Raw genomic sequence first — 23,401 nt, forward strand, 5'->3', positions numbered from 1 at the left:
TAACGTAGATTTGCTTGTTTGTTTAGGGTCCGTTTGGTAACCATTTCGTTTACAATGTTTTGTTTATATTTACAAAAATTTAAAAACATACCCTATAAACTTGTTTGATAAATTTGTGTTTATAAATTGACGGTTTCAATTTTTAAATTGGCCTAAAAACTGTAAACTCAAAATACTTGTTTCCGTTAGTTCATAAACATAGAACACAAGTGAAGAAAGGAGGAGCAACAATTGATTCCCAGGTGTGCGGATGCTTTGGCCCAGATTTGATTCTTCTTAGAAGATATTTTCACTTTATTTTTATACACGAGTCTTTCAATGGTAATATTCACAGAATCTCATCTCTGTGACTATGTTTTTCATTCCATTTGGATTAATTAATTTGGTGGGAAATGAAGAAAAAAGTATTTTTTTGATGTTTGATTTATAAGTAAAGTGCAAAATAACATGAAATGATGAGAAATGCAAGTTTCTTATTTTAACTTTGACTAAAAATAGTGACAAACAACCTAATTGATTGTATAATTTTCATAATACCGAGATTATCTATTAAAACACAAGAAAAAAATAAAGCCCATCTATATTTTTATATCACACACTTTACTTCATTACTCATTCAAACATAATAGTGAGAAACTATTATTTTCTTTCTCTTCCTATCAATTTCCTCTTTTTTCTTTTTTTTCTTTTAAAAAAAAAAAATTATTTAGATGATAGACTAATCATTTATTCTCCTTTCTCATCTCACAATCCAAATGAAGTGCGAGGGTCCCATGGAACTATTAATTTTATGGTCTGTATGATCTTTATTGTCATAAATAATGAATAATAAAAAGTAAATATAAATATTTTAGGCCTTAACAAACATGTTTTTTGGTTTTGATTTTTAAAAAATTTTCAAACATTTTGCTCAAATCAAATGTGTTTGTAGTTGTTGTTTTATGAAAATAAAAAAAAAATCAGTTTACAAAACTTTATTAAACATTAAAAAAAAATGTAAATGTTACCAAATGCTATTTTAATTTTTAGGCTCACTTTGATTCATGAATTTGGGGACGAAAATTGATGATGTGAAAAGGAAGTCATTTTTCCTTCAGGGCCGGCCCTACCCTAAGGCAGGTAAGGCTTGTGCCTTAGGCCCCATATTTTGGCCCAAAAATAGGGTCTTCAAATTTAAAAAATTGTTATAGGTTTAACCTTTTTTTTTTTTGGTTTTAAGATCAATTTAAAGGGTCCCAAATGTTTTATTGGGCCCATGTATAATTTAGCCCATAAATATTTATAAATGTGTTTGGCCCATATTTATTAAAATGAAAATATATAAATAAATAAATAAAAAACAATAGGGCCCCTAAATTTGGTAAAACATATAAACATATATAACATAGGGCCCCTAAATTTGGCCCAAAAATAAGGCCCCTAAATTTGGTAAAATATTATAGGCTCAATGTTTTTTTTTTTTTGGTTTTAGGATCAATTTAAAGGGCCCCAAAATATTTTTTTGGGTCCATGTATGATTTACTCCATATTTATTTATAAGTGTAGTTTGGTCCATATTTATTAAAATGAAAATATATATTAAAAAAAAAGTGTTTGGGCTCAAGAAAAATAATACATACAATATATGGGCCCTATTTTTTTTATTTTTTATTTTTACCTTCTTTATCTATTAGATTTTAGTGGAATAAATAATTTTGCTCAAATTTTTTTACCTAGGTCTTTATCAATTTTAATTGAATAATTTTTTCCTAATTTTTTTGTTCTAATTTTGTTTTATTAAATTTTTTTATTTATAATTTTAATGATTATATGTGTAAGTAAATTTTTTTTATGGTTACAAACAAATAAAAAAATTGTAACTTATCGTTTTATTCATGAATTTTTTTTCAATATAAAAGGGTCCCCATTTCCAAAATTCACCTTAGGCCCCGACGAACTCAGGGCCGGCCCCGTTTTTCTTGTAGACATGGATTTGGTGACTGAAAATAATGATGTTTAAGGAAGTGATTTTTTGTTGTAGAGTTGCACAGCAAAATAAGCAGGTAAAGAAAATATGATAAAAAAAATGGAAGGAAATATGACATGTGAACTTATGGAAACATATTTATGCAAATTATTAATTGAATAAAACTATACACACTAATTGATATATCAATTAGTATATTTAATAAATGATGTGAAATAATTTTATTGGAGTTTTTATAATTGGTATAATGAGTGAAATCCATAGTTTTGAAATTATAATATTATAACACGTGTTGGTACACTAATTGATAAAATAATTGATACGTGTAGCATCATTGTTATTAATTCGGTTAATAGTTTCAGCATTTCAATACAAACCCAGATAATATAAATCGATCCTCTAATGTTGTGTTTGGTTGGAGGATTTGAGGAGGGATTTGGAAAGAGAAATGGAAAAGGTAGGTGAAATGAGAATAAAATATACCTAAATTTCACATAGTTTCACACACCTTTTCCCTTTCCCTTTCCAAATCCCTCCCCAAATCCTCAAACCAAACACAGCATAAAGAGGGTTTTTTTTTAGGATCCCTGATATTAAGATTTTATAGCATAAAGGACATTCAACATTTTCATAATATTTAAAGTCTCTTAACATTGATCCAGAGATATTCTTCCTAGAGAAATTCTAGATTTCCCAAAAAATTTCTGTGGGTTCAAACCCTTGAACATTCAAATATCTCTGGATCTCTGGATTAACATCAAAAACTCTTGAACTTTTCACAAATTTCTCTGGACTAACATCAAATTTCTCTGGATCTCTAGACTAACATCAAAAACCCTTAACCTTTCACAAATTTCTCTGAACTAAAATTCAAATTTCTCTAGACTAACATCAAATTTCTCTTGACTAATATTCAAATTTCTCTAGATCTCTAAACTAACATCCAAAAATCCTTGAACCTTTCACAAATTTCTCTGGACTAACATCAAATTTCTCTGGATCAACATTCAAAGCTTTTATCTATCCAAAGAAAATTGAACATCATAGAGAAAATTAACCAAACTAGAGAAATTTTAGCACAAATTTCTCACATAGAGTGTTGAAATTTCTCTAGCAAAAACAACCCAAAGGCTAAAAAATATCATTTTTCACATTTCTGAAAATTTCAACATAATCTCAGTAACCAAACAATCAAAAAACCATGCCATACCTAATACTCTTTCCAAGTACAGTAAGTATTCTTCAATATTGTTCCTATTTTTGATGCTTTGAAAAAGTAGATAAGGACAAAGAAATGGTAGCCAATTTCGGATCACTGAAGCACTGCTTTGCAAAGAGAAGCAAGGAAATGTTGCTCTTTCGAAAAGACTACTCGGAGCTAGGGTTTGGCCAATCTAAGGACCGTAGTGAAGTTCGATCACTTCACAATAAGTTGGACAATATTTCGGAGCTTCTCCATCAACTCCTTCCACCACACGTCCTTCTTCTCTTTCACTCGGGCGACGCTGCTGGAAGAGAACCGTCGGAGATGGAAGTTTCCGGCGAGAAGAGAAAGACATGGATTGCTCTGTTTCTGTAACACCCTAAATGTTTAATTACATATTCCGTAAAAGTAAAATAAAGTATTGAATGTTATGATAAAATGAAATTTAATTAGGGATTATATATATTTAAAAAAAAAAAATTATTACAGTGGCCTGTCACCACTCTAGCATATAGGGTGGTGACTATGCACATATAGCCTAGGTGAATCACCAGGTAGGGACAATGAGAATAGGCCACCGGTGAGGATAGGTGGCCAAATCAAATCAAATTAAAAAAAAAAAAAAAGGTCAAAGAAACCATGCCTTATTCTCTTCTATAAATAGGCAGCGTTAGTAGCCAATATTCCGATAAGAAAGGAATATACTTACGGGTAACAACGAGGTCGTTATAGAAAAGTAAAGACTAAGGGTCAATATTAAGATGAATTATTTTATATTTTGAGTCACCATAATATATTTTACGTATGTTTTGGGTTACCATAAATTATTTTACGCAATCTATATTTTGTAAATTATATTAATATTTAGATTACGTTAATTATTTTTTGAACTCTATTTGCTTAAATTGAATGGATATGTTTGTTTAACTTTTAGAAATTGTTTGACAATGATTTTATAAACAATTATTTTCTGTAAGTACCACCGCGGGAGTTCCATGCCTTGGGGAACTTAAATAACCATTGGCCACTTTGTAGTTCTCTATTTGTCATAGATCCATTGACCTCTGTTCTGATTGTCTTTCCTGTGACTTCTGTTCTGTACCATGGTTATGGTTAATTATTTACATAATTTTTGTATTTCAGTCTCTGCCACCTAAACAATTTGTTTGTTCAAATTAAGTAATTTCTGTATTTTGTCTGTTCAAATTAAGTTATGTAAATGTTTTAGCTTAACTAACTATCCATGGTTATTTCGTGTTCTTTATATTCTTGACATAATATTTCTCACTCTGTTGTGTGCTTATAGCTGTTATCTTTTCAGGTAATGAGATGTAAGGAAAACCTGTAACCTCGTGTAGTGGAACCCGCGCACAAGAATTCGATGCTAATCCGTTATTTTGTTTTTCTTTTCTTTTCTTTCCTTTGTTTTTCACTGATAGGCAGTCACATAATAATAATAAAAACCCTATAGATGTACTTTTTTTATCAAAAATTTTCTGTTTAATTATTTTCTTATTTTCATTTTGCCTCTACCTACGCCATTTAATTTATTAAGATTAGAATTAATTAGAAACTTGTGATTCCAGTCCTAAGCCCCGGCAGATGAGTTGTGATAGTTTTTGTATCAAACTCTAGATTGAGAAAGAGAAAGGGGTTGTTTGGTGGGAGGACAGAGAGGAGAAAATGAGAGAGTTGGTGTTATATACGGGTGTGAGCGAGGAATCTTACACTAAAAAAAAAATTATTATAAAACCTTTCTCATTATAAAAAATTGAAGAGAGATATTGATCAATTTTCCCTCCTCTAAAACCAGATAACATAACATAAATCATTCAAGGTAGCAAGAAGTTTCTCCAAGTCTCAATTCATTGGGTTTGGGCATAAATTTGTGAAGCGCTTTTTGGAGGGCAAGTAATAGATTTTAATTTATATTTAATTTATTTATTTATTTTTGTTTCTCATCAAATCATTTCTCAAATTCAAGGTTTAAATACAACAAATAAAATTAAAAAATTTGGATAAAGTCCCCTCACAATAAAAATTTAAGATAAATTTATTAAAAAAATTTATTTCAAGTACCACTATTTTGAATTATTTTATACTTTTTATATATTAAACTTTAAAAATTTATAATTTTTGTTGCACATATTTTTTTTATGAAAATTATATTTTTAAAACCTAATTAATAAGATCTATCAAAAAAAGATCTTACTTAAATATGTAATTTTATAAAAAAAATAAAAATAAAAAATTAATAATGTGAATACTCGCATTGACATTCACACTGTTAAGATGAACATTCAAATTGTCAAAATCTATTTAATAGATCTCGTTAACTGAGCTTCAAAAATTGAAAATGCTCTAAATTTGAAAGTAAAGCCTAATTGTAAATCGATAATGTTATATACATCAATGGATAATGGGGTCTTTTGGAAAGAGATTAAACAGTTGACTTTTAGCTTTTTATCTATTTTGGATCATATCAGCTTTTACATTTTTTATTCACAAAAAGACAAAAAAGACTAAAAAAGTAATAAAAAAAAAAAAAAAAAACTATTTTTATCCATTTTCCAAAACACTCCAATATTATTATTTCAAAATCATAAATTCATCTATTATATATAGATTATAAATACTCAAAATCTATAAAATCACTTTAATCTGTTACCAATTGGTGCATGTTCCATCATTCATTGGAAACTGATGAATCAGTGATCATATTATGAGTCGAAGGACTCACAGGCAATCGTCCCGAAAGAGAGAGGAAGATGCAAGAAATCTCTACTGCTTGTTTAATTTTGGGACGAAGATTAGCTCATAATTACCGAAAAGGTACCACTCTTCTTCCCTTTCTCAACTTCAAGTTCAATCCATTGTTGTCAGCAGCATCAATTCATACCCAAATTTCAACAAACCCTAACCCTAACCCTAACCCTCCTGATCGGAGGCAATTACAGAAATTATTGTTAGAGAAATCGAAATTGGGTTTTGATAAACTCGATGATGCTCTTAGTTTGTTCCATCGGATGGTCCGAATGCAACCCCTGCCTTATGTTATCCACTTCACTCAGCTGTTAATTGGTATTGCCAAAATGAAGCATTATTCCACCGTTATTTCTCTGTTTCAAAAAATGCGCTTGTCGGGTATTCCGGTTAATGACTATACCCTTAATGTTGTAATTAATTGCCTTTGCCGCTTGAATCGAGTAGATTATGGGCTTTCTGTCTTAAGTAGTTTCTTCAAACTTGCTTATGTACCGGGTGTATATACTTTCGGCACTCTAATGAATGGGTTCATTTTACAAGACAAGACTGCTAAGGCCATGGAATTGTTCAATAAATTGATAAAAGAGGGAGAAATCAAACCTAACGAAGTTATGTATGGGACTATAATAAATGGGCTTTGCAGGATGGGAAGTACTACAACTGCTATAGGGCTTCTTAGGAGTACGCGAAAATGGAACTATAAGCCTACTGTTGTGATGTATAACACACTTATTGACGGTCTTTGCAAGGACAGAAATGTGGATTATGCTTTGAGCCTCTTAGTGGAAATGACCCAGCAGGATATTATACCAGACTTGATCACTTACAACACTTTGATTCGTGGATTATGTAATTTAGGCCGGTGGGAGGAAGCAACAAGAATGTTGAGAGACATGACAGACAAGAATGTTTTTCCAGATGTTCTTACTTTTACTACACTGATAAAAGCACTTTGCAAGGAAGGCATGGCAAAAGAAGCAGAGGCTATTCTTGAAGTCATGGTCCAAAGAGGTGTTGGTCCCAATGCAGTCACGTACAGTACACTGATGGATGGTTATTTTTTGCGAGGCCAAATGGACAAAGCAATAGAAGTCTTTCATTCCATGGTGGATAAGGGCATTGAGCCGGACATTCTTTGCTATAACATTTTGATCAATGGATATTGCAAGAATATGAAAATTGAGGAGGCCATGAATCTTTTCCGTGAAATGCCTTGCAAAGGATTGAAACCCACAATTCATACTTACACTACTATGTTGCAGGGATTGTTTGGGGTTGGTAGGTGTTTGACTGCTGAAGGACTTTTGAATGAGATGCAAGCTAATGGTCAGCGTCCAGATTTTTATACTTATTGTGTATTACTGGATGGATTATCCAAGAATGGCCGCATTAATGAAGCATTGTTGCTGTTTCAGGAGCTAGAATGCAGTGCCATAAATCCTGATATTACTATGCACAACATATTAATTAATAGATTTTGCAAAGATGGGAAGCTTAAGATGGCAAAGAATCTATTTGGTAACCTTTCTGCTAAAGGGTTGCAGCCCGATGTTCACACTTTTACTATGATGATTGGTGGATTTTGTGAACAAGGGCTATTGGGTGAGGCAAATGAGTTACTCGTGACGATGGAAGAGATGGGTTGTATGCCTAATCATGCAACTTACAATGTTATGGTCCGTGGATTCCTTAAAGCAAAGGACTACAATGAAGCAAAATTACTTCTGGAGAAAATGACTGAGAGTGGCTTTTCAGCAGATGCATCTACTTTAGCTACAGTCAATCTACTCTCAGCTAAAGGTCAAGATCCTAGTCTCTTTCATATGATTGAAAAGTTGGTGCGACATGATAGACATGAAATCTGTAACACCAAAGAAATTTGTTAAGCCATCAACAGGCATGCTATCTCTGGTGGTCATATGTTGGATAGTTGTTGGCTCTCTTCAATTTGATCTTTGAAGCATCATTATGAAAATATATCTTTTGGGGAATTTGGTAGGTAAGTTTTTACTTGATTGTTTTTAGCATTTGCAACTTGACACTATAAGGAAGTGAAACAATTGGTTCAAGGCTTTGGATCTTCATCTTGTGCTTCCAGTTCCTCCTCAGGTGAGAATGGTTTCTTGTGTAAGTCCTCAAGCTCCTCTTTTGAAGTTGAATTGTTTTGGACGTAGTCAAGGTAATCTGGTTCGGGTAGTGGTGGGGGTATTGTCTAAGATGGTCATGGCAAATTGGTTTTTGCTTATGCGCTGTTGCTTGGGCAGTGTTCCAATACTGTGGCTGAAATGAAGGCGTGGGTATTTGGTATATTCTATGTTTGAATCAGGATATTTGCTGGTTGCAGATTGAATTTCTCCAAGTTTTGGTGCATTTCCTGAATGATATGTATGGTCCCCCTTGGTTCTTGATTTATGATATGGTTGTGATGCAGCAATTGTTATATGGCATTCATTGTTTAGTCTCTTTGTTTTCAGGAGGCTAATGATAGCTGATGCTCTTGCTAATTGGGTTGTGATCATGTTCCTGAAGACGAGATTTTTCTAAAAATTCTAGTCTTTCTTCTTTAGTTAAAGGTTCAGTAAATTTGGATAGAATAGGGACTGCCTATGTTAGGCTTTCTTGATGTCCCTCTTTATTTTCTGCTATAGTTTCTTTTATGCTCTTTTTCAGAGGTTAGACAACAATGTCAGGGAAGCATTGACGAATTAGCTTAAATAGTTGTCTGGTGTTATGCAAGCAAGCTGTTTGCTAAAATGGTTGGTATCATTTTAAGTAAAAGGGGTTTGGATTGTCCAGCTATAGCTCTATGATTGTGATATTTGGGTTTGCTTTTTTGTTCTTTTTGTTGTGTCTTTTTTCCTTCTATTCTTTCCATTTCTTTTATTTTATTGTAGAAAATGTCTCAATAGGAAATTACCCGAAAGTTTCTTTGTATTTAGATTAAGATGACAAGAAGTTAGTTTGTTGCATTATCTTTCTTTGATAAGGTTGTCTTCTTTGTTTTTTTCCCCCTCATTCGATGTCTGAGAACATGTCTTCACAATATGGACTCCAGAGATTAGTGCTTTTGCTTCTGTTTTTGTTTCTCTCCCTCAGTTTCGCTCCTTCTTCTTCTTGTTGGTTGATTGGAAGTGCCATAGATGAAGGTGTTTATCCCCTCTTTCATGATATTGATTGTGATTTCTGACTATGTATATTGTTTGAATAAATTTGATTGCTGCCTGTGTAAATATTAAATCAAAATTGAAATTCTGTGGAATAATTCTGCCAACTTATGCAAGGAACAGCGCATTGATGCCTTTGCTAAAAAGACCTCTTTCATTGCTCTTTTCTACAACAGGTATTGGCTGAAGCAAGTTACAACACTTGGCATGTCAAATAGACTAGGAGTTCCAGCAATTCCCATTCTATACAACTGAATGATACCAATGAAGAAGAAGGCCATACTGGAAAGAATGCGCAAATTCAAACTGCAACACGAGACCTGAAGTTCCTTGGCAGATCAGTGATGAGGAGAGATAGATTGCCAATTGTATTTATATGAATATACTGGGGGTTGGGTTGTTTGTAACTACAATATGACACATGAATGTTCGTGTTCGCATCCAGTCATCAAAGGCAGTTAGTTGTCTAAAACTTTGAAACCTCAACATTTGATGTTGGATATGATAACTAGTTTTTGTTTTTGGGATAAGAATTCCATTTTCATAATGTACTAATCACTTATGAAGTTTTCGTGCTAATGCAGGCTAGAGTTCATGGCCTGAGCTCTTTTTTTGATCGGCCATGGCCTGAGCTCTTTTAAGTGCAAGCAGTGTTGCAGCAACAATTCAGAGGGAGAATGCTTTGGTCACTGTCTGATTGTGTTAGAAGGAATAACTGCACTGATTGTCTGTGCATCTGACTGTACTTTTGGGTAGATAAAGATTGCATTGTTGCAGGGTTGCTGGTGCTTGACTAGTGATTGTTATTGAGCGATGACCAATGATAATTTCCTCTACCGTATTGCCTTTCGCGGTATTTATCATGTACTTCTGGGACCTGAGTATTCACACTCCATTTTTTTTTTCTTTTAGCCTCTCACAAGAGGAGTGTGACAGGCTAAAAGTGGTGTGTGAATTTAGCATTAATTACTGTGATATTGTCTTTACATGGGATCCCCAAGAATGCAAGAAGTATAGTTCATGTCTCTCTCTATGGTAACACCAATTGGTTTTATACACTCGAGAACATTGTGCTTTTGGACTTCTTTGGCCCTCACTTTTTCTCCAAGATTTTTAATCCTTTCAGACGTAGCATGTGGGTTTAAACTTCTTTGGTCAAGATGTGATTGTGTGTTTTTTTGGAGCTGGACTGAATAGGCACAAGGGAAGTTCATTCTTTCAGTCAGGTTTGGCACTTGGCTGTGTAAGTATGGTCTCTTCAGTTTGGGGAAATCTTGATTATCAAGTCCACATGTATCCATCTTCAAATGAACAATCCCTTGACTTCACGTCTTTCACACTCTTGTATCAGATTGTCATTTCTTTCTTATTCCCTTCCTGTACTTTTTATTATTATTATTTAGGTGTGGTCCTCATTAAACTCTTACAGCTTAATTACGTTAACATCCAAAATTGAAAATAGTTCCTCAGTTTTTTTCTTTAGTTCCAACCAATTGGTGTTTGTTATTGATATGAAGCAAAACTCTTGGTATCAAATTCTATTGTCTATTTGAAGGAGGGAAGGGGGCATTTGTATTTCAGATGGCGCTGATCGAAAAATTAGTTCTTCCTTCATAGTGAAACAGTTTATTATGGCATTGACTCTAGAGTATCATCTTTAAGGGAAATTGGTGGTGGATTGATTGGGATATCAGGGCTTTTAGGTATTAATTCAAAGGCTGAAACGTAGGGAACATGCTGGTTTTAATTTTTGAGTTTTTGGATTTTCTATTACTACAGGATTTGAATTTGGATTGATGGTGTTGACCCTTGGAATTTGATGCCTTAAATTGGTTAGCAAGCATGACCAATGTTCTAATTATGGACTTTTTATGTACTAATAAGTGATTCCATGATCTATTCTGGTAACAAATTTATAGTGATTCATTAACATTTTGCAGGTAACATTTTGTTGCATGGCTCAGCTGTCTTCCTTATTTTGCAGCCACTATGAACACCAAGATTTGGCTTCTTCAAGGTTCCACCAACTTCTCTTCCTGTATTTCGTTTCTTTAGCTTGAGGTCGGTGGCCACAAATGAGGTGCAACCTTAGCTCATTGTTCGTATCCATTGTCTATGGTGTCAATGTTACTTTCTGGCACACTCCTTGGTTTTTTGGCAGCAACTTGAATTATTATCAACTCGATAAGTTTTACTGCTTACTGGGCCTATTGAGTGGATTGAATTTTTTGCATGACCTCCTCTGGGCTAGACCGCTACAAGTACAGATCAACAAGGCTGTGAAAATGAAAGGGAAATTCAAACTGTGAAATAATAACTCCTCTCATGCATGTATATTTGTCTTCCATGTCTGCAGGAGAGAGATTGTAACTACATGTTATCATCCAGTCGTCAAAGGCAATTCTCTAAAACTTTGAAACTTCAACATTTGATATCCTATATGACAACTAGTTTTTTCATTTTTTTAAATTTTTTTATACTTGTTTGGCAAAAATGCATTTTGTGTTTTAACATTCCTGCAATATATGGGCATCATTTATTCAATTCTTCAAAACAATCTGGCATAGCCAAGATTTTAGTTTAGTTGTGTCATTTAACAAGTATCACTATTATAATTATGTCAATATAAATTTTACACAATTTATATCAAAATCAAATTTTATTTATTTCCAACTACATCACAAAAGTAGTTCAAATTTGTTAAATTACATATAAAACAAAAATTGGGACATTAATATCTCAACAAAATCAATCAAAGAAATAAAGGAGAAATAAATTGGGACATTAATAGCTCAACTAAATTGGGACAATTGTCTATAAGTTTTTATTTTTTAAAATCGCTATATAATGGGAAAGAAACAAAGGAGAAATAAACAACCACAAAGAATTTAAACTTCTTTTTATAGAAGTTGAACTCGTAATCTCATACTACAAAAATGGTACCAGACAACAATGAATTGGTTACTCTAAATAAATTTTAAAAAAACCATCACTTATTGATTTTTTTTTCTTTTATTTTTATAAATTGCATGGAAATAAAAGATCCTTTCACAATTGTAGTTGTGATTAGTAGAATTAATGAGCATGACCAATGTAGTTATTATTTTCATTACAATTCTTTATAAGTTTTTTTCAAAAAATTATATTTTAATGTACATTAAGAATTATATGTGTAATTTTAAACACTAAAGACAAATTTTAGAATGCATTTGTAATAAAGTAAAACATGAATGAATTTTTATTTTTTTTTTGTTTAACTAATTTTAGTGTGTTCAGTTTGTAAAATTTTAAACATTTTAGGTAAAGTTGACATTTACTATAAGAAAAATTGAAAGTTGAGTAACATCACTTGGCGCCACTCAGTATACCATAGCTCCACCCCTGGTTGACTATTATAACCAAATAAATTCAGAATTTTAATTTTATCAATTTAAATTTAATTTTTTTAATTTGTTTTTAATCTAAATTATTCGTCTATTTTTTCAAATAAAATATACAAAAAAATATATTTTTTAGTTATTAAATTCAATGTAAGTGTATATAAGATTTTAAAATACAATTTTTGTTAGTTTAATAACTAAAATATATTTTTTTCCCATAGGTTTCACCACACAAAAATAGACAACTAATTTGAATTGAAAATAAATTAAAATTTTAGAGTTTAAATTGATAAAAAAAAATTTGGGTGAATTAAATTGATAAAATTAAAGTTCAGTATTAATTTTACTACAATGGTTAAACCCTAGTATTTTTATTTTTATTTTTTTGAAATTTGGAAATTTTGGTCATAATATAACTTTCATGCATTAATGACAAATACAAAAAATTCTCCTTCAAAAGTCCAGTACACACTACCATTAGTGACTAATTTAATATTTTAAATTTTAAAATAATATAACTTTTGATCTAGATGTCACATTTCAATAAAATTAGTATTTTAAAAATCATCTCATCAAGTATCAAATAAGATTTAAATTGACTATCAAATATTTTTGAAAACAATTTACCATCAAAATTGACGTAAATAATAAAATTTTAACTTTTATCATCTAAATTTGTGATCTAAATTAAAACTCCAGTATCACTGACCATTAGAATCTATAGCTTTGCAAGGTAGAGTTATCAAAGGCATCCAATTTCCACCAAAATTCACCGGCACAACAAAATTAAAAAATTATTTATAACAAAAATAAAATAAAATTTTACTCTAGTTTATAGTAAAATTTACACTAATTTTTTGTAATAGACATGCAATCTAACAAAACACCAGAAGATACTAAAAATAAAATAAATATTCCATGAACCGGAACAACTCAATACGGATTCCACAAATATAACTAAAAAATCTAAAGTTTTTTGAATGATGGTTTTGCCCATTGGTTTGTGTTAATGTAAATTGTATAAATTACCACTACCTACCACCTCCACTACCACCTACACCTACCACCTCCACTACCACCTACACCTACCACTATCACCTACCACCTACCATCTTCTCTTCTATATATATAGTTGTAATACATAAACACAGAATCAATCAATATCAAACAATCAATAATAATACATCATTTTACATGGTATCAGAGCTGGTTTAGAACCTAATATTTTTCGCTTCACCGGCGGGCGGCAACCTCACCTTCGCCGTCCGCCGGACCTCAACCTAGTCCGCTAAAATTCTCAACACTCTTCTTCATCTTCCTCTTCTCCATCCACCTCAGTCCCCATCAACTCCAACTCAGTCCTCGTCGCCCTCCTCGACTCCCATTACACCGAGCTCGCCAAGCTCGTTGAGCAAGCCCTCCTCTTACCAACCCTCGAAGCCACAGTAAACAACCACAACATCGCCATCTTCGCACCCAAAAACGCAGCTCTTGAGCGCGACCTCGACCCCGAGTTCAAACGATTCCTCCTCGCACCCGGCCATCTCTGGTGTAGGCAGTTTCACCTCGGTAGCAGTTTCTTCTTTGGTCTCTTCTTCAGCAACAATCCAGCATCTTTGGCATGCTCTTACTTTTGTTTTGATGCGATGGCTAAAATACCATTGCTGCAGCAAGCTCACCACAGCCGGTTTCCGATGGCTCTTGTCAGGCACACCGCCGATCTCATCCGTCTTCTGCCGACGCTGGCTCCACTCTCACAGATTCCGAATGTGTAGACGATGTTAAATAGAACTCAATACAAACAATATGCACTTTCAGCATCCAAGACTTCTCAATATGCTGCTGAGCTTATCGATAACCTCTGAAAGTTTAGCATATGATCCAGCCAGATTTATGGCATGATACTCCAACCCATGCCTTTGCTGCTAAGACATGTTTCAGCATTGAAACCTCACAGTGCCCTTCACTTCCTCATCAAGGCCTTTGCTGCCGGTGTGATCTTAGCCACCGGTTTCATTCCCATCCTTCCCGATTACTTCCTTTTAACTTGGAAGTCAGGTTACGACGAGTGTGACGTAGTGACCGGGGTTCGCCGACATGACCTCGTTAGCACTCACCGACCAGTCAAACCTCTCGATTTTGTTGCCTGGATGTTCAGTCTCATCTCTTTCTGAACTTGATCTCTCTCCGGCTGATTCTTCACCCATACATAACACACACACACATGACAGTTCTCTCTCTCTTTCCCGTGGTCTCCCACATGCCCTTTATGATGCCAACATTTTCTTTTTATTTATTTAATCAACCCACTCCCTCTCTCTCTGGTCCCTTTGTTTTCTCTCCACCACCGCCCATGCTTTTCTCATTAATTTATTATTATTATTATTATTATTATTAAAAAAAAAAAAAAAACCATCCACCGCCCAAACTTTCTTTTTTTTTTTTTTATTATCACTTTCTTTTTTTTTTCTAATCACGCTCTCTTGATTCGTCCTGTTCCCCACTCCCACCTTTATTATTTTTATTCATTATTATCTCTTCATCATCCCCATGCTCATTCAAAAAAAAAAAAAAAAAAAAAATTCCAAATACCATTGCTGTTTTTCACATATCCGTGTGCTCAAGATTTGCACTCCAACACCAAACCATATTTTATTCATCTCCAGGATCACCCCCGATCACAATTTTAACAAAACAAAACAAAAAAAAAAAAAAAAAAAAAAAAAACAACAACAACACCACCAACAGCTTTGTTTTCTTTTTTTTTTGCAGCCGGCCACCACCCGATCTCACTCCTTCGCCTATTCCGCCGGTCTTTTCTTCTTGCCTCCGTCCTGGGCGGTCCTTGACGGTGCTGCCTCCGTGCTTCCCACTCCACTGGGCACGATCACTACTCCCTGCTCCTCCACTGCAGCATATGGCGGCCCTCCAAATCGGAACATCACGGTGGCCTTCCGCTTCAGCTCCTTGTTTTCTGCCCTTAGCACGCTTATCTCTGCTCGCGCATCCTTATACATGCGTTGGAGCAGAGCCAGCTGGGAGTTTAACTGCTGCACCTCATTTGCCCTACTTTGCAGCCGGTTCGACAAGTTTGTAACCGCCGTCATGGACTCCACACATGCCTTCAACGTATACTGATTAGCCTCCACATCCGTTTGCACTGCCATTTTTTGCTCCACCGACTGCATCGGAAAGTTCAACGGAGCAAACCCAGTGGTGTTTAGTTGAGGTTCACGGGACACCGCACCAGTTCTCTCTCCTGTGGACTCGTTGAGATCGGGAAAGAGAGTGAGCAGCCCGCGGGACGACGAAGCCATTTTCTGGGCAACAGCAACAGAGTGTTACAGACTATCTCTCTCAGCAAAATGACCTCTCTTTCTCAGCAAAATGAAGAATTTTTCAGAGGTTTCTCTCAGTTTTTTCTATCTCAGTTTCTGCCTCCTCCGCTTCGGTTTATAACGACCATGACACAGAGACAGCCACGCGCATCGCGCGCCTTTTGACGCCGACAACCTGGCACGCCTTTTCATGGCACACCTTTTCATGACTCGAGCACGTCTTTTGATGACACGCCTTTTGATGACACACCTTTTGAGGGCACGACTTTTGAGGGCTCGATATCTACATCCATGTATATCTTTTGGGTAACCTATATACACACTCATACAGTGTCTTCTACACCAGTCAGCTTTATCAATCCCTTTGTTTCAACCTCAAATAGGTTTCTATCTTCACACCTATTTGAGTTTGAGGGGGGGTTATACATAGTATCATGTATAAGTCACTCATGGCGCACTCCCTAAGTCGCCCCCTTGGTACACCACCACAACCTTCTACAACGGTCCGACATGACCCCATAAACTGTCCCGACATTGATTCCGGTCAGCTTCTACAATGGTCCAACATGACCCCATAAACTGTCTTCTACAACGGTCTGACACGACCACACAGTGTCTGCTACAATGGTCCAACATGACCCCATAAACTGTCTTCTACAACGGTCTGACACGACCACACAGTGTCTGCTACAATGGTCCAACATGACCTCATAAACTGTCTTCTACAACGGTCTGACACGACCACACAGTGTCTGCTACAACGGTCCGACATGACCCCGTAAACTGTCCTGCTACATCGGTCCGACATGACCCCGTAAACTGTCTTCTACAACGGTCCGACATGACCCCGTAAACTGTCTGCTACATCGGTCCGACATGACCCCGTAAACTGTCTTCTACAACGGTCCAACATGACCCCGTAAACTGTCTTCTACAACGGTCCGACATGACCCCGTAAACTGTCCTGCTACAACGGTCCGACATGACCCCATAAACTGTCTTCTACAACGGTCTGACACGACCACACAGTGTCTGCTACAACGGTCCGACATGACCCCGTAAACTGTCTGCTACAACGGTCCGACACGACCATACAGTGTCTCCTATCCCAATTTTTTTAATTGTCAGCTTATTTTTCTGTTTTGTTACTCTCTCCAAACTCAAGTTGGCTAGTATCTATCCTCCTTGAGTTTGAGGGGGGCTGTTAATGTAAATTGTATAAATTACCACTACCTACCACCTCCACTACCACCTACACCTACCACCTCCACTACCACCTACACCTACCACTATCACCTACCACCTACCATCTTCTCTTCTATATATATAGTTGTAATACATAAACACAGAATCAATCAATATCAAACAATCAATAATAATACATCATTTTACAGTTTGAACGCTGTCAATATGTAGATATGAAATCTATAAAGAACTCCATGAAATCCAACCTCCAAGAAAATTGTAACGAATTTGTAAACATATCCAGAAAAATGCCTCCATAAAAACGATAAGAAGATCAAAACAGCAAAAACTCATCCTGAATCAATGGCTCGGTCAAGCCATTCCCGTTGTTCACACACAAGAAAATATATTTTAAAAAATGTTTATCCTGTGTGAAGGAGAGTCCTGTATTTGGAGAAGTTTACAAACTAATAAAAATAAAATATTCTGCCCTTTTCCCAAGATACAGTTTTTCAAAGATGAATTTTTGGCCAAATTACCCAATAAAATTCACACTAATGTTGAGAATAATTTTAGTGTGGAGTAATTCTCATGGCGGTTTTTCACTCTATCCCAAATAGACAAACATGTTAATTTGAAATCTTTCTAAAAAAAGATGGAAAGTATAATAATTCCTTTCAAAATTTAAATTAAGAAATTTAGCCAAAATCTCTCTATTGGACCTTTATTTGGTGAAAAGGACAGTCATTGTCATTTTTCTTCATAAACTCCCTAGGAAGAAAACACATAATTGAATAAGGACAAAATAAAATATCTTTTTTTCTTTTTCTTTTTTTTTCTCTCTCTTTCTTGGACAATATTGTAGTAACACATTACTATGAACCATAGTAATTAGGGGTGAGTGCGGGTCGGTTGCGGGCACGAAACCTTCAATCCGTCATCCGTCCGCCAGATTGACGGATTGGAAAAAATCAATCTACATTCGTCCGCCAATCCAGCGGATGTGGATTGAGCGGTTTGGCGGTTTGGCGGATGGATGCGAATCGGTTTGGCGGTTTGGAATTTTATAAATTTTTAACATAGTTCAACTTGTGCACTTCCTAAAAAAAAAAAAAAAAAAAGAGAAAATATTACAGCCAATGAGTTAAAAAAGTATTACAATTACTGTATGCCTCATCCAACGAAAGAAAGTTTGAAACTTTAGAATATCACAATCATTGCATTCCTCATTCACATATTACAATCACAGCATGCCTCATCCACATAAAATATTACAATCTGTGGTTCTTAAAATATAAAAACAATTCAAACCACCAAAACCATTAATAGAGCAATAGTAGAGATTATATGTCTCTATATTGTTACATTTATATATGTTTTTGAAAATAAAAACCAACAAACATATATCATATTTTCTATTTATTACTTTTAGAGTTAGATTTAAAAACCAAAAAATATAGATAAATAATACGTTTATTTTTTTCAATTCAAAAAATATATTCAAGTTGAAAACTTTTTTTCAACAGAATATTTGAACTCTTTTTCAATTGAAAACACAAACAAAATATTTAAACAAATTGAAAACACAAAGTTTTATAAATTACTAAGGGTGCTCGCGGTTTGGCTGTTCGGTTGCGGCCAAAGGAACCTTAAATCCGCCATCCGTCTGCCAAATTGGCGGATTGAAGAAAATCAATCCGCAACCGTCCGCTCGTCATCACGCATCCGTCCAAAATGCGGCGGATCGGTTCGGTTCGGTTGGTTTTGGCGGATCGGTATATCCGCTGCTCACCCCTAATAGTAATATGTTACTGTCAAATAGAGTAATTGTCAAACAGAGTAACATGTTACTGTGAGATAGAGTAACATATTACTGTTACTGTTTACGTCAATTTCAACCGTAATAATTTAAAAAAAAAAATTCATAGTGAAGAATCTTATTTGATAGATCTTGATGAGAAAATTTTAAAAATATTAATTTTATTAAAAATTGACATCTACATCAAAAGTTATATTATTTTAAAGTTTAATATTTTGATCATAATGATATTTGTTGAATTTTTCAAGGAAAAAATTATAATGATCTATCTCATGATTTATAAGTTTTAAATACAAATTTAAAATTATCAAAATTAGTTCAGAATTTTTGTATTAAGGAATAATAAGAGTGACGTTGAGATTATTTATATATTTATATATTTTACAAAAGAATATTTTTAAGAAAAGATATTATGAGAGCTTCAAAACCTCATACAAAATTTATATACTATTATAATTACAAAATGTTGTCATCTTATTGAAGCTAAAAGTTATAATTCTTTTTTTTATTTTGTTTAATTTTTGTTAATATAGATATGATTGGTCTATAAATGAATTTTATATTTTTAAAATAAAATTTTAAATTTAGATTTTTCCTTAAATTATGTTACCAGAATAAAATCAATATTCATTCCTTAATTTGAGCATCTTTTATTAAATTATAAAATAAAATTTTAAATTTAAATTATATTATTACAATTAGAATGAGATATATATTCACATGTATCATAATGATGCGTCATAATATTATTGGCCTAAACATAATATGTTATTAAATACACATATTCAAATTATTAATCTCTATTAAAAGTTTATATTTTTATTTTTTGTCATTTTTAGTTTTAAATTTTAAAAAAAAAAATTATATCCTTCTAAACTACAAGGATTTAAACAATAAATTTTTTTAATACAAATATTTTTTTTGAAAAAAAGACAAAAATATTTAAAAAAATAATTTTTTTTTAACAATTGCCAAACATAATTGATTCTATTAATTTTTTTTAATCTCAATTAAACAAATGAAAATAAAAAAATAAATTTTTTTGGCTTAAATAATTAAGAAGTGACTTTTGCTAAAATCAAATAGAAATTAATTTTTTTTCCCTATTAAAAGCGATAGTTGGTGAAACTTATTTTTTTTATATAATAAAAAAGAAAATGAGAGTTACACGTGATAATTTATTGTTTCAACAATGCTAGAGACCCGCACTTTCACCCACAATGATGTGGCAAGGGAGTTAGGCCCTATGTCATTAAGTGCATAACAAATTAAGAGTTGACACATATGATGCCACATCATTATAGGTACAATTGTGGGTGTTTTTTTGTGTGTCTCAAACATTTTTCTTATTGTTCATCTCGACTTTTTTAACACTTACGAAATATAGTGGATTCTCTTTTTTTTTTTTTTTTTTTTTTTTACTCTTAATTGTCAATTAAACAAACTAAAATGAAAAATGAAAAATTTTTGTTCAAATTGCTAAAAGTGACTTTTGTTAAAATAAATTGTAACGCCCTAAATTTCTAACCCAAATGATAATGCAACAATCATGGCTCTCTTAAAAGAAAACCAAATATAACTTCTCATACTTGCATTACATAATAATAATAGTTCCTCATGCGATATTACATTGATTCAACAACAAGTAAATAACCAAATAAGCACTCCCAAGGGTTTACAATCTTCTAAGACTTAAGCTCGGTACACAAAATGGTTATTCAAACCCACACATACATAGCCCTTGGCTTACAAATAGGATCACAGCAAATGAGAACTTTAGTGCTCTCAGCAAATGACAACGTAGGAAATCCTTAACAAAGTATATACATTTTATACAAGTCTCAAGAGATGAATGCATATGCCATGCCATGTTTTTTTGAAAATAAAACACATTTTCATCTTTTGAAAACCATCATACTCAATGATGTTATGCAACTTCAACTGTTCAAAATTTATCAATTTAATTAAAGAGGACAGTAAATATAACTCTGGTAATCCCTAAGTCAGTGTCTGCAAGTAGACTATACGAGTACTACCAATTGTCATTTTTACCGGTATTAATCAAAAGGCTCGACACTTATCTACGCGACTTTCTGGTCTTTCACCGAAGACACTCAGGCCAACTTAAACAATTTCATCTATACTACCTATCAAGACTTACCACCGTATTTACTCCAAAACCATTTCATGAAAACACATTTCCCAACATTCTTTTCTCAATGCAAATTTCCAAAGCTTAACATAGTCCAATGAATTGAAATGCCAATGTATGCTTAATAATGTAATGCAACATTACTTCCATATTCAATTGTTCCACACAATATATCATTGTGATCAAAATTCCCAATTCTCTTTTTAACATAATTCCATAAGATGAATATATATATATATATACACTTTTATATCCAATTCATTCAAGAGAATAACGTAATTCCCACATTTCAAGCAATCTCAACAATTTAGTCAATTCAAGACTAAATCAATATTTTGATAACAATTTCTAAAATAAACAACATTTCTCATTTTTTTTTCACAAAATTCATCATTTATATATAAATAAATAATTTTCAAAACATCCATTTATTTTGGTGCACAAAATAAATATGACAATATCTTCCAAGGATTTTTAACATCTTTCAAAGAAAAGACCTGATTTCTAAGTTTTCTCACCAAAACCATTCATCTCCAAGATATTTAGAAGAATCTCCTCAAAATCATCTTTCTGCAATCAATATGAAATATCAGATTCACGAACTAATATAACATGGTCCGCTCGAGCGTGGAATGCCCCGCTCGAGTGTCAAATACACTAACTCAGTACTTTTGCAGACAGGTCAAACTTCTAGAACCAAATATTCTCTGCTCGAGCGCATAAACGGCCGCTCGAGCGGACAAGCAATTTCAAATGCATTTTGCATTTTTGTTTTGGGGGCGCTGCCCCTCAACCCCACCAGGGCGTTGCCCCAGGATCCACCAAGGGGTAACGCCCCTTGGACCTCCGCGAGCTAACCAGGAAGTTCGACCCCCGCCAAGGCACTGCCTTTGGACCCGTCAAGGGGCGCTGCCCCTTAGACCCCCGCGAGCTAACCTGACAGCTAGGGGTGTAATTTTGGCCCGCGGCCCGTGGGCGGCCCAAAGCCCGCTAGTGGCTCGAAGTGGGCCCGGCCCCGTCAAGGCCTAAGCCTAAGCCTAGCCCGAGGCCTTGGGCTAGGGCCAGGGCCATCGTTTTAAAGCCCGGCCTGGCTCGCTTGGCCCGGCTCATCGGCCTGCTCAAGGCCCGCCCAAAAGCCCAGCCCACCAGAGGCCCAGTGTTATTTTTAATGGAAAATAATAAAATTTTGGTGGGAAAAATTAAAAAAATTGTTTAGGCTCGCCTAAAGCCCGAGCCTAAGCCCAAGCCCAGGGGCCCCACCCGAGGCCCACCCAAAGCCCGAATACCCCTGGGCCTGGGCTTGGGCCTGGGTCTAGTTTTTTGGCCCGTGGACTGGCCCAGTCCGACCCGATTTTTTTTTTTTTTGCGGGAGCCCGCAAAGCCCGACATGGGCCCGGCTCGGCCGGGCCAAAATTACACTCTTACTGGCAACTCAACCCCTGACCGGCCCAGTCGAAATGACAAATCATGAAAGAAGGATCGAAAACCGGGATCACTACATAAATAGATATAAATGATATTTTTCTAATAAAAGTAATGGTTTGTGAAATATCTTTTTTTATTTAAAAAAATGATAGTTATAGGTGACAATTTATTGGTCATCTAGAATTCTTTTCAGATCAAATGAGAATAATATTTTAAATTTTCTTCTCACTTTTTTTTTATCCAGATATTTTTATTTTGTAAGAAATTTAATTTTATTATATTTCAATATTTTATTATAATTTTTAAATTAAAAATATTTTTTGGAAAATCATATTTAAATTATTTTATCCCATTATAAAATGTAATTTTTTTTAATATCAATTCATCCGATGATCCCTTTTTAAAAAGTATATTTGTTTTTGTTCATTAATATTAAATTTTTAATTAATCTTATCTATTATTAAAAATTAAATTAGCAAATTTATATATACAATTTTGTTTCGATTGTTCAGGTTATTTGAATTCTCTGCCCAAGTCCATTCAAATTTATTCAAATTTTTGAATTTTACATATCTTCTCACTGAATTAAAAATTATATTGCCTAATCTTTAAAAATTTACAAGCTTGACTCAAATTGCTTGGATTTAACTCACCTAAATTTGCAACTCTAACAAGGGAGTTAAAAGTTACATGATTAAAATTGTGACATAATAAAAATTGATACGTAAATTGTGAAACTTGAATTATAAATTTTGATATTTATTTTATTTTCATAATTTACAAAAATTTAACTATTTATTTTATTTTATTTTATATAAATATATTTTATTAATTCATTCACATCCTATGCATAGCACGGATTTTCACTAGTGTCTCTAGAATACAAAAACCACAAACACATTGGCTTGAGAGCATACATCTCTAACACACCAAAAAACAAAAAAATTCATTTAAACATTTGCCAGTCTTCCTTACACCTAGACTTGAAATAGAAAACAAGGA

At 33.7% G+C, this 23,401-nt stretch overlaps 1 protein-coding gene across 5 annotated transcripts; it reads left to right on the plus strand.

The window, feature by feature from the left end:
- Positions 1-5,809: 5,809 nt before the first annotated feature.
- On the plus strand, positions 5,810-11,525 carry LOC114267919 (uncharacterized). 5 transcript variants are annotated; one of them, XM_082898957.1, is made up of 3 exons: positions 5,810-9,557; positions 9,685-9,953; positions 11,041-11,525. In XM_082898957.1, the coding sequence occupies exon 1, from the start codon at positions 5,939-5,941 to the stop codon at positions 7,820-7,822; it is 1,884 nt and encodes a 627-aa protein (XP_082755083.1). In that variant the 5' UTR covers positions 5,810-5,938; the 3' UTR covers positions 7,823-9,557; positions 9,685-9,953; positions 11,041-11,525. The 5 variants fall into 5 exon arrangements, with proteins under 5 accessions (XP_082755083.1, XP_082755084.1, XP_082755086.1 ...); XM_082898958.1 differs by having other exon boundaries at positions 5,810-8,321; positions 8,411-9,557; positions 9,685-11,090; XM_082898960.1 differs by having other exon boundaries at positions 5,810-8,063; positions 9,277-9,557; positions 9,685-11,090.
- The last annotated feature ends 11,876 nt before the right edge of the window (positions 11,526-23,401 follow it).

The sequence above is a fragment of the Camellia sinensis genome, chromosome 12 (genome assembly GCF_055761805.1).
Source record: "Camellia sinensis isolate YWXY chromosome 12, ASM5576180v1, whole genome shotgun sequence".
NCBI classification, from domain to species: Eukaryota; Viridiplantae; Streptophyta; class Magnoliopsida; order Ericales; family Theaceae; genus Camellia; species Camellia sinensis.